Here is a 13093-nt window from a genome sequence, read left to right as displayed (position 1 = left end):
AACCGTACATTTTGGAACGTGGGTGTAAACCAGAGCACCCAGAACTTACCGCATCTCACAGTGAGGTCATAAAAACTCCTTAGAGACAGTGACAAGAAATGAACCCCTATCACTGGCTATTGTGCAAACCGCTAGGCTACCATGCCACTCTCAAATAATCTGAAAGAGGGAAAAGAATCTGCAATATTTGATACAGCTTTATGTAAGTTGTTTGCTATTTACAGAGTTTCCTGTTCAGTGTGACCAGATACTTCACCCCATTTTTCAGCTCCTGCCTGAACTTCCTCTGCGTCAGTCCATAGATGCAAGTGTTGGTGCAGGAACTGAGTAGTTGCAACATGAATCCCGCTTGCTGGTTGATATATATGGGGTTAGTGTAATACTTGTCCTGGTAATTGTAGTTTCTCATTCGCCATTTTAAGGAATGTACAAAATACGGTGTCCAGAGGAGGATGAAGTTGCCAGATAGAGTGAAGAGCAAAACCATTGACTTCTTACGGTTCTCACTCTCGGCATCATTGCGATCCCCGTTACTCACAAGCGCCCTACGGATTTTATTGGACTTTATGATATGTTTGACGGTAAGGGCATTGAATGAAAGAATGAGGACGATTGGTAACAAAGGAGTGACTACACTGTCGAACGACTCGTAAGCCGCCCACAGGGGTGAGGTGTTGTAGGCAGCTGTTGCCATGCAGAGATATGGAATGTTGTTAATCACATATCCGGGCTCGCTTGTAAAGTAAAACGGGATGCACCTCATAAAGGCCAACATGCACACAGTGGCTATAACAACACTTGCTGTCCTCTTGGTACAGTACCTTGCTCTGAGTTTCTGACAAGAAATGGCCACAAATCGATCAAAGGTAAAAGCGACCGTGAACCAAACAGAACAATCGAGGGCTGCAATCTTTGAGACTATTATCATGGAGCAGACCGGAGTGATGAACAAAATGTTTATCGGCAAATAAATGTTGTTAATTCGCTTCAGTATGACTTCGACAATCACCACCATTAGATCCGCCGTAGCCATGGCAACCAAATAGCGAGTAATACATTTGGAGAGTCCGCAATTTCCCCGGCACAGGATTACGATCGCCACCAGGTTAACTGCAACAGAAAGAAAATCAAGTTATCACCGGACTCTGCAAGTAAGCTAGTGCCAGGGTAAAAAGAAATTACGAATTAAAAAACGTAATAAAATGAAGAACAGAAGATTCTACTTTAGGTGAGAAAGAGTAGCAAAGGATTATTATTAGCAGCTGATCTGCCCGAGGGGTGGGAGATGAATTAAAAACACTGCACTAAAAGATATTAGAACCGTGAGAATGAAAACATTGGATTTCTCGGAAGCTCCACCCCTCCCCAAAACAAAACCCAAAAATGCCAATATTATTCCGCAGGTTAAAGAAAATCTGTTGAGGTAAACATTAGATGTTACTGACCTTATATCAGAACTGACAGAAAACTGGACTGACTGGTCAGCTGAAATTTCTGAATTCAATATTGAGTTTTTCAGGCTGCCACATGTCTACCAGAAGAAACATTTCCTTCAGCTCACATTGGCATGAATTGGGACAGTATAAGAAGTTAAAGAGTGAGTGAGTGTGTGTGTGTGTGTGTTTCAAGAGAGAGAAAGAAAGAAGGTTCCAAGTGGGGGCAGCAGTTAGATGGGTGCTTATTACCCTCCTTGTGGAGGTGTTCTGTAAAAATACTGTCACATACGTAGCACATCACCAAGTCTGTGCTGACCTATTTATACTAATCTCATTTTATTCTCCCCATATTCCCATTAACTCAACCGAGGTTCTGTCAGTCACCGAGCAGGAAGTGTAATTCTCTGACCAATTAATATCCCAATCCACTTTTTCTTAAGGTATTAGAGGAAACTAGAGGACTTGGAGAGAAATACAATGGAGATCATTCAAACTCTTAACAATTAGCATTAGAAATCAGAGTTGAACCTGGGTAACTGAAGCTGTGAGACAGCAGCTCTACTGACTGTGCAGTGTGATACAATGGTGATGTCATTTACATTTGGCTGGTTAAGTGTAGACGATTGCAAGCTATGTACACTGACAATAATTTCCAAAGTTTGAAAGTATGTGTAACGTTCAGTTATATTGGCTTGTATATGTCTAGGGGAAATCCCACCCAGCACCCGCCTCAACGCTCCCCACAGGGGAGCATAACAAAGAAGCCATTTTAAATTTAATAAAAAAGAAAGACCCCGTACACATGCAAGGATGTCACTGCCTCATTCAAAAGAAATGTTTGGGCACCTGGATGGTGGGAATGGAAGAGGCAAAGGGAAGGTGATGTGGTTGTATAAAACAGTGCTGAGCAAGGCAGTGGTTGTTGTTGGAGATGGATGAGTGAACCAGGGAGTCAGAGGAGGAACGGTACTTCCAGATGGTGAAAGGAAGGAAAGGTGCATCCGGTGGAGGCATCTTACTGCAGCTGGTGGAAGTACATCGTGCTTGTTATACATCTCTGCTTGCCTCTCTCCACCTGCCTGACACAAATACTCTCAGCCTGTCTTCTGTAAAAAGGAATATTTATATTTTTCAATGCAAGGGGAGAAAATAAACATTTACAGGACATTTAGAAAATTATGCACATCAACTAGTTCCTTTCCCTTACCTGTAATGCCAACTGCTGCAAGAACGGGGTAGTAGATGCTTTCAAACACAAAGATGACTGGATAGCCCATGTTATGTGTCAAGGAGAGTTGCCCCACAGAGTTGACTCTGTGAAGATTGCCAGAATATTTACACAAGACCTTGCTTATATATGTACAAGGGAATGGTTTGCTGGGATTCTCACCTGGAGTGAACTGTGTTACATTCAATTAAACAACCAGATTTAATCAACCAAAGACAAAATCTATTTTAGAAGCTATTTTGAAATTATTTTGTTGTTTCTTTCTTTGGAAAACAATGGTTCTCCAGAAAGCATGTTCACTGCCTCAATAACAGGGTTTTGTGTAGTTATTGCATATGTGACCTATCTTTCATTAGTTATCCTCACAAAACTGTGTGTTGTCTGGCAGAGGGAGCTGGCCACTGTCAGTGACTGTGAAGCTACTGTGAATGTCCCCAAGAAAATGAATGTCAGGGTAGTATATGGTGGCATACACATATTTTTTTAATATATTTACTCTGAGCTTTGATCTTTATTTTTTTGCATTTTACACCTTATCTGGCCTCAGCTTTTGTTTTGTTATTTGCCCCACAATCTCCTCTGCTATCATCTTTTGTCATGACATCACATCTGTACCTAGTCCAGCACTGACCTTCTAATCTAAACATGACATCTATTGTATTTCCTTCGTTTTGTTTCTTATTTCCTCTTGGCATATAAAAATAACTCTCACACCATGGTTTGCAGTCTCTTCTGTCTTCATACATTCTTTAGTTTCTTCTCTAAGTCATCACTCCAATTCTACAGTCTTGTTTCACCATTTACACTTTTGTGACCAATGAAGACTTGAGTCTATCTGAAACAGGCGCACAGATTTGCTCTGCCGCTCTCTTCTCACTCCTTCTACTCAATTGTAGTACTTCAGATCTTTCAAATTTGAATTTCAATCACCCATTCTCACTGCTTTTTTACCTTCTTGTTGTCTGTTGTTGCCCTTATAAGTTCACCCAACACAAGATTTTGCCTGATCTGCAGATTTGGAAACACTGTCCTAAACATTCATATCCAAGTCAGAGTAGGAAACGAAGTGACCCTGCTACTGATTCATGGGGAACTGCATTGTCTTCTTCTCTGCAGTCTGAAAAGCAGCATTCCACCGTCGCTCCCTGTTTCCTGTTACTTTGCCAATTTTCTGCCCATGTTAATAATTTTGTGTATTATCAGACTTGATGGTAATTATATTTCTTCCATTAATTCATTAATTATCTCCTGTTATTCTGGAGGAAAAACTACCAAGTTAGCTGGACACCGCACCCCTTCAATAACTCCATACTGACCTTTTCTCATTCATGTAAAACTGACCAAATTATAGCTCATTCTGTCCCCAATAATTGCTTCGAGCAAACTGCATCACAGAAGTTCAATCATCCAGTCTGTAGAGTTTCTGGGCTTAGTTCTATGTCTTTTGAATAAGTGTGTAATATTTAAAATTCTAATCTCTAATTTGCCAGTATTTGGAGGATTATGGCCGGGCCTTCCTCACTTTCATATTTTGCTTACCTCAACAGCCTAGGATGAATTCCATCTCAACCAGGTGATTGATCTAATTTAGGTGCAGTTAACCTTTTATCATCATAATGTTCAAAGTAAATTTAGGTGCAGTTAACTTTTATCATCATAATGTTCAAAGTAAATTTATTATCAAAGTATGTATAAGTCAAGGTATACTAACCTGAGATTCATTTTCTTGTAGGCATTCCCAGTAGAAAACAGAAATACAAAAGGATGAATGAAAAGCTGCGTGCTAACTTGGTGGTTGTCTATTGTGTTTGACGATGACAGGAAACCTGTGTGGCAGAGTTTTAAACTGGAGAAGCCATTTTACTGGGGCAATTCTACTCTCTCAAGCTCAGAGATCAGGATCCTGTGGTACAAACAAGCTTTGCAAACTGGGGTCTTCCTTGGTTCCAACGGATGAGCATGATGACTTCTATGCCTTCTCATTCCTTTTCCTCTCTGCGGAGCATTGCTGTATCAGCTTCTTGTCCGTTGGGTCTCACTGTAGCTCTCACCCATCCTGTCTACTGGAGCTGACTACGCGTGCTAGGTCAGGCATGTGTCCATCTCACCGAGTTACGAGGCCACTGGCTACCGTTACCTAGCTGACTAATCGTTCTACTGGGCTGTTGTCGCATGCGAACAGGTATTTGAAGCCACAGGAGAGAGCTGAGTATCCGGTGGGAACCAAAAGTGAGTGAGCTGCTCTGGAATAGACACGACAACCCCCTTCGGCAGAAGTGCTACCCCTCCCTGGACACCCTATAAACACCACTCACGAAGAGAGACTGCCAGATAGCCAAGGAGAAAAAGACAAACTGTGCAAGTAGAAAAAAAGTAAATAACTAGCACTGAGAATGTGCGTTATTCAGTTCCAGAACATGGGAATTCCAAGTCACTGCTTGAGGACTGGGTGAGATCATTTGCAGTCAGGGAAACCACCGAGGACACCCGGCCCCCAGACTTCTCCTCTGTGTTGGAAAACGCTGGGGGTGAGGGTCTCCGATCAGAACCAAGGTCACAGCACCATCAGTGGCTCAGCTGCATAGGGGGCGTATCAGGGCAGTATATGTTGACTTGTACATTGTTGTTACTGTTCCTTTTCACGCTTTGTGGCGGATTAGGTGGCATTTTTACTGTTTCCATAGTATTCGTCAGCTTTTTTTTGTGAGGACGAGATGCTAGCTCGAGGCTCAACCCAGCTCGAATGAAAAAGCAAGCAAGGAGCTGGCTGGATTTGAACTCGGGACCATTCACCTCGAGGTCTGGTGCTGATGCCACTCCTCCACTGGCTGGCAACATACATGTACTTTGACAATAAATTTTCTTTGAACTTCGATCTTTTGCACATTTCATACACATCCCAGCTGCTCCTGTGTTAATTTCTCGGTACCTGAAGTAATGTCCCATCTCTCCTGCTCTCCATGTCTGCAGAGGTCCATTTGTTACAGTTCCCCACCCCTTCACCTTCAATTTCAGTGAACTTTCACTACCTCCTCTTTGAACACCTCTCATTGCATTACATTCAAATGACTACTCTCAGTCCACACTTGTGTAACGACCTGGGAAAGGTTTCACTGCTAATGTAACGGTTTCTGTGTAGCGCAGTGTGTGGGTTATGACTAGAGATAATGGAGGCCTTGGAATGTGCACTGGCCAGTGAGGGGATGTGTTCTCCTTTCTTATGTGCCCGTGAGAAGGATTCGCGGTCTTTTGTTCAGCGAAGATGGAGAGAGAAATTGCCAGAACAGGGAAGTCGTAGACTGCAGGATGGGATGCACTTCGGATGGGGGTTGGGAGTTGACGACATTTGGCGGGGCGGGGGGAATCGATGGAGAGCGAACAGGCATGAAAACCGTGAAACGGACACAGAGTCCATAGAAGTGAGGCAATGTGAGTTCATGGACTCTGTAAATTACAGAGGAAGACTTGGGAGGAGGTAAGGGCCCTAGCAGGGATATTTAAATTGTCCTTAGCAATAGGTGAGGTACCAGAGGGTTGGAGGATAGCCAATGTTGTTCCACTGTTTAAGAAAGGTTCTAAAAATATATCAGGAAATCATAGGTTAGTGAGCCTGCCATCAGTAGTTGGGAAATAATTGGAAGGTGTTCTAAAGTACCGGATATATGAATATTTGGATAAAAATTGACATACCATATCTTTGTGGATTATAAGCCACATCAATAGACAATAGACAGTAGGTGCAGGAGCAGGCTATTCGGCCCTTCAAACCAGCACCGCCATTCACTGTGATCATGGCTGATCATCCACAATCAGTATCCAGTTCCTGCCTTATCCCCATAACCTTTGATTCTGCCATCTTTAAGAGCTCTATCCATCTCTTTCTTGAAAGCATCCAGAGACTTGGCCTCTACAGCCTTCTGGGGCAGAGTATTCCACATATCTACCACTCTCTAGGTGAAAAAGTTTTTCCTCAACTCCGTTCTGAATGGCCTACCCCTTATTCTTAAACTGTGGCCTCTGGTTCTGGACTCACCCATCAGTGGGAACATGCTTCCTGCCTCCAGCGTGTCCAATCCCTTAATAATCTTATATGTTTCAATCAGATCCCCTCTCATCATTCTAAATTCCAGTGTATACAAGCCCAGTCGCTCCAATCTTTCAATATATGACAGTCCCGCCATCCTGAGAATTAACCTTGTGAACCTACGCTACACTCCCTCAATAGCAAGAATGTCCTTCCTCAAATTTGGAGACTAAAACTGCACACAATACTCCAGGTGTGGTCTCACCAGGGCCCTGTACAGCTGCAGAAGGACCTCTTTCCTCCTATACTCAATTCCCCTTGTGATGCAGGCCAGCATGCCATTAGCTTTCTTCACTGCCTGCTCTACCTGCATGCTTACTTTCAGTGACTGATGTAGAAGAACACCTAGATCTCATTGTACTTCCCCTTTTCCTAACTTGACTCCATTTAGATAATAATCTGCCTTCCTGTTCTTACCACCAAAGTGGATAGCCTCACATTTATCCACATTAAACTGCATCTGCCATGCATCCGCCCACTCACCCAGCCTGTTGAAATCACCCTGCATTCTCATAACAGTCCACCCAATCTAATAGCATTTTTCAAGGAAGTTACCAGGAAAATTGATGAAGGCAAGGCAGTGGATGTTGTGTACATGGACTTCAACAATGCATCTGACAAAGTCCCACAAGGTTCAGTCACCCAGCATTCCAGATGAGATAATAAATTGGACTAGACATTGGCTTTGCAGGAGAAGCCAGAAAGTGGTAGTAGATAGTCGTCTCTCTGACTGAAGGCATGTGACCAATAGAGTTCCGCAGGGATTGTTGCTGAGTCCATTGTTGTTTGTTATCTATATCAATGATCTGGATGAAATTGTGGTTAGCTGGATCATCAAATTGGAGGAGATGGAGGAGTAGTGGACACCAAGGAAGACTATCAGAGCTTGCAGAGGGATCTGGACAAATAGGCTGAAAAATGACAGAATAACTTTCATGTAAACATGTTTGAGGTGTAGCCCCCCCCCCCACCCTCAGGGCAAACCAGGGCAGGTCTGACACGGCACATGGTTGGGCACAGAGGAGCGCTGTAGAACGATGGGATCTGGGAATACAGTTCCACGGAGGTGGAGCAGAGTGTTGATGGCGCTAAACGGCAACTTCTTTGCTTGCTTCTTCAGAAACAGCTCTATTTCCATGTTTAATATCTTTACCTTTCCCTTTCAGGGTTCCTTTGAAGACCCTGACCTGGAGTTACATGCTGACTTTGGTTCTTTCCGGGAATGGGGCCCGCTCTCGAGGTTTCATACTTGTTCCACACCCTCACAACCTTCTTCCCTCAGAGGGTTGTGAGAGTGTGGAACAAGTGGCGCATGCAAACTTGTTTTCAACGTTCAAGAGAAATTTGGATAAGTATCTCGATGGTATGGTGGGTTATTGTCCCAGTGCAGATCGCTTAAATCTGTAGGCTGTTTAAATGGTTTATCATGGACTCGATGGGCTGAAAGGCTTGTTTCTGTGTATTTTTCAATGTTTCTATGGCTCTGATGAAATGGCAGAACAGACTCGAATGGCCAAATATCCTAATTCTGCTCCTATGACTTATGGTCTAATTAAACAGATGATGTGTATTTTCTTATTCACATGTTAACATAATAGCAAAAGTAATTAGATGGACTGAACGACTTCATTCGATTCTTGTACCAACCTGTATACTTAACTGATTCTCAACACCTCCCCCCCGATTATCTCCCAGTATGCAGAAATAAAAAAGAACAAACAACTTAATTGGTCTCATATCCATAGGAACCTGCAGTGACATGTGTTGTTTTATTTCAGTGACCAACCCATTCCGAGGATGGTGCAGGTGGCAGCCTGTAAAGTGTCAGCACGATTCTGTCGCCAACATAGCATGATCACTAACCTTAACCGTACATTTTGGAACATGGGTGTAAACCAGAGGACCCAGAGGTTACCACATCTCACAGTGAGGTCATAAAAACTCCTTAGAGACAGTGACAAGAAATGAACCCCTATCACTGGCTATTTTGCAAACCGCTAGGCTACCATGCCACCCTCAAATAATCTGAAAGAGGGAAAAGAATCTGCAATATTTGATAGAGCTTTATGTAAGTTGTTTGCTATTTACAGAGTTTCCCATTCAGTGTGACCAGATACTTCACCCCATTTTTCAGCTCTTGTCGGAACTTCCTCTGCGTCAGTCCATAGATGCAAGTGTTGGTGCAGGAACTGAGTAGTTGCAACATGAATCCCGTTTGCTGGCTGATGTATATGGGGTTGCTGTAATACTTGTCCTGGTAACTGTAGTTTCTCATTCGCCATTTTAAGGAATGTACAAAATATGGTGTCCAGAGGAGGATGAAGTTGCCAGATAGAGTAAAGAGCAAAACCATTGACTTCTTACGGTTCTCACTCTCAGGATCATTGTGATTATCGCTGTTACTCACGAGCGCCCTACGGATCTTATTGGACTTTATGATATGTTTGACGGTAAGGGCATTGAATGAAAGAATGAGGATGATTGGTAACAAAGGAGTGACTACACTGTCGAACGACTCGTAAGCCGCCCACAGGGGTGAGGTGTTGTAGGCAGCTGTTGCCATGCAGAGATATGGAATGTTGTTAATCACATATCTGGGCTCGCTTGTAAAGTAAAACGGGATGCTCCTCAAAACGGCCAATGTGCACACCGTGGCTATAACAACACTTGCTGTCCTCTTGGTACAGTACCTTGCTCTGAGTTTGTGACAAGAAATGGCCACAAAGCGATCGAAGGTAAAAGCGACTGTGAACCAAACAGAACAATTGAGGGCTGCAATCTTTGCTACAAGTATGATGGTACACACCGGTGTGATGAACAAGAAGTTTATCGGCAAATAAATGTTGTTAATTTGCTTCAGTATGACTTCGACAATCACCACCATTAGATCCGCCGTAGCCATGGCAACCAAATAGCGAGTAATACATTTGGAGAGTCCGCAATTTCCCCGGCACAGGATCACAATTGCCACCAGGTTAACTGGAATAGAAAGAAAATCAAGTTATCACCGGACTCTGCAAGTAAGCTAGTGCCAGGGTAAAAGAAATTACAAGTTAAAAAACGTAGTAAGATGAAGAACAGAAGATTCTACGTTAGGTGAGAAAGGGTAGCAAAGGATTATTATTAGCAGCTGATCTGCCTGAGGGGTGGGAGATGAATTAAAAACACTGCATAAAAGATATTAGAAATGTGAGAACAAAATCATTGCATTTCTGGAAAGCCCCACCCCCAAAACAAAACCCCAAAAATGCCGAAATTATTCCGCAGGTTAAAGAAAATCTGTTGTGGTAAACTTTAGATGTTACTGACCTTATATCAGAACTGACAGAAAACTGGACTGACTGGTCAGCTGAAATTTCTGAATTCAATATTGAGTTTTTCAGGCTGCCACATGTCTACCAGAAGAAACATTTCCTTCAGCTCACGTTGGCATGAATTGGGACAGTATAAGAAGTTAAAGAGTGAGTGAGAGGGTGTGTGTGTGTGTGTGTGTGCATGCGTGTGCGTGCGTGTTTCGAGAGAGAGAGAAAGAAAGAAGGTTCCAAGTGGCTGCAGCAGTTAGATGGGTGCTTATTACCCTTCTTGTGGAGGTGTTCTGTAAAAATACTGTCACATACGTAGCACATCACCAAGTCTGTGCTGACCTATTTATACTAATCTCATTTTATTCTCCCCATATTCCCATTAACTCAACCAAGATTTTGTCAGTCACCGAGCAGGAAGTGTAATTCTCTGACCAATTAACAACCCAATCCACTTTTCCTTAAGGTATTAGGAGAAACTAGAGGTCTTGGAGAGAAATCCAATGGAGAACGTTCAAACTCTTAACAATTAGCATTAGAAGTCAGAGTTGAACCTGGGTAACTAAAGCTGTGAGACAGCATCTCTACTAACTGTTGCATTGTGATACAACTGTGATGTCATTTTCATTTGGCTGGTTAAGTGTAGACGATTGCAAGCTATGTCCACTGACAATAGTTTCCAAAGTTTGAAAGAATACAAGGATGTCACTGCCTCATTCAGAAGAAGTGCTTGGGCACCTGGATGGTGGGAATGGAAGAGGCAAAGGGAAGGTGATGTGGTTGCATTAAAACAGTGTTGAGCAAGGCAGTGGATGTTGGTGGAGATGGATGAGTGAACCAGGGAGTCAGAGGAGGAACGGTACTTCCAGATGGTGAAAGGAAGGAAAGGTGCATCTGGTGGTGGCACTTACTGCAGCTGGTGGAAGTACATCGTGCTTGTTATTCATCTCTGCTTGCCTCTCTCCACCTGCCTGATACATATACTCTCAGCCTCCATTTTATAAAAAGGAATATTTACATTTTTTTAATGCAAGAGGAGAACATAAACATTTACAGGACATTTAGAAAATTATGCATTTCAACTAGTTTCTTTCCCTTACCTGTAATGCCAATTGCTGCAAGGATGGGGTAGTAGATGCTTTCAAACACAAAGATAACAGGATAGCCCATGTTATGTGTCAAGGAGAGTTGCCCCGCAGACACTCTCTGAAGATTGCCAGTCTATTTACACAAGACCTTTTTTATATACGTACAAGGGAATAGTCTACTGGGATTCTCACCTGGAGTGAACTCTGTTACATCCAAATAAACAGCCAGATTCAATCAACCAAAGAGAAAATCTATCTTAGAAGCTATTTTTAAATTATATTTTTCTCTGGAAAGCAATGGTCCTCTAGAAAACATGTATGTTGTATCAATGATCAGCTTGTGTGTAGTTATTGCACAAGTGACCTATCCCTTCATTAGTTATCCTCACAGAACTGTGTGTTGTCTGGCAGAGGGAGCTGGCCACTGTCAGTGACTGTGAAGCTACTGTGAATGTCCACAAGAAAATGAATGTCAGGGTAGTATATGTGGGCATACACATATTTTGATAATAAATTTACTCTGAGCTTTGATCTTAACGTTTTTGCATTTTACACCTTATCTGGCCTCATCTTTTGTTTTGTTATTTGCCCCACGATCTCCTCCATTCTGCTATCATCTTTTGTCATGACATCACACCTGTACCTAGTCCAGCACTGACCTTCCTAATCTAAACATGACATCTATTGTATTTCCTTTGTTTTGCTTCTTAGTTCCTCTTGGCATATAAAAATAACTCTCACACCATGGTTTGCAGTCTCTTCTGTCTTCATACATTCTTTAGTTTCTTCTCTAAGTCATCACTCCAACTCTACAGTCTTGATTCACCATTTACACTTTTGTGACCAATGAAGACTTGAGTGCATCTGAGACAGGCCCACAGATTTGCTCTGCCACTCTCTTCTCACTCCTTCTACTCAATTGTAGTACTTCAGATCTTTCAAATTTAATTTGAATCACCCATTCTCACTGCTTTTTTACCTTCTTGATGTCTGTTGTTGTCCTTATAGTTTACCCAACACCAAATTTTGCTTGATCTGCAGATTTGGATTCACTGTCCTGAACATACATATCTAAATCAGAGTAGGAAAAGAAGTGACCCTGGTACTGACCCATGGGGAACTGCATTGTCTTCTTCTCTCCAGTCTGAAAGCAGCATTCCACCGTCGCTCCCTGTTTCCTGTTACTTTGCCAATTTGAAATGAAATATCTTTATTGTCATTGCATAGTACAATTTGTCATGAACCAATACAGTGAAAATGAGTTTGCAACTCTCATACTCAATGCTATAAAACAACAAATAAAATAAATAAACAATAAATAAAATCAGGTAACCAGCCAGTACACGCAATGTCCAGCAGTACAAAAGCACAACTCAGATGCTTGACAGCCATAAACCCAGTATTAAAGTAGCAATATAACAAATTTATGGATGATGCTTGATCGATTGGTTCAGACCAACTATAACTCTGGGGAAAAAGCTATTTTTCAATTTGGAAGTGCGGGCATAGAAAATCTTATAACGTCTGCCAGATGTAAGAAGTTGAAATAGATGATTGCATGGGTGCGTATTGTCCTTACAGATGCTTGCAGCCCATGTTACTATTCTTCTGTATTATCAGACTTGATGGTAATTATATTTCTTTCATTAATTCATTAATTATCTCCTGTTAGTCCAGGGGGAAAATCTACCAAGTTAGCTGGACACCACACCCCTTCAATAACTCCATACTGGCCTTTTCTCATCAATGTAAAACTGACCAAATTATAGCTCATTCTGTCCCCAGTAATTGCTTTGAGCAAACTGCATCACAGAAGTTCAATCATCCAGTCTGTAGAGTTTCTGGGCTTAGTTCTATGTCTTTTGAATAAGTGTGTAATATTTAAAATTCCAATCTCTAATTTGCCAGTATTTGGAGGATTATGGCCGGGCCTTCCTCACTTTCATATTTTACTT

General features: G+C 42.2%; 1 protein-coding gene across 1 annotated transcript; it reads right to left on the bottom strand.

Annotated features, from left to right (window-relative positions):
- Nucleotides 1-214: 214 nt before the first annotated feature.
- On the bottom strand, nt 215-2713 carry LOC140202100 (probable G-protein coupled receptor 139). Its single transcript, XM_072266959.1, has 2 exons — nt 2644-2713; nt 215-1110 (listed from the first exon to the last, which is right to left on the bottom strand). Exons 1-2 carry the CDS (start codon nt 2711-2713, stop codon nt 215-217), a joined length of 966 nt encoding a protein of 321 aa, XP_072123060.1.
- Nucleotides 2714-13093: the final 10380 nt, after the last annotated feature.

The sequence above is a fragment of the Mobula birostris genome, chromosome 8 (genome assembly GCF_030028105.1).
Source record: "Mobula birostris isolate sMobBir1 chromosome 8, sMobBir1.hap1, whole genome shotgun sequence".
Lineage (NCBI taxonomy): Eukaryota > Metazoa > Chordata > Chondrichthyes > Myliobatiformes > Myliobatidae > Mobula > Mobula birostris.
Note: the sequence above shows the minus strand (reverse complement) of the source record. Positions and strands in the feature narration are given on the sequence as shown.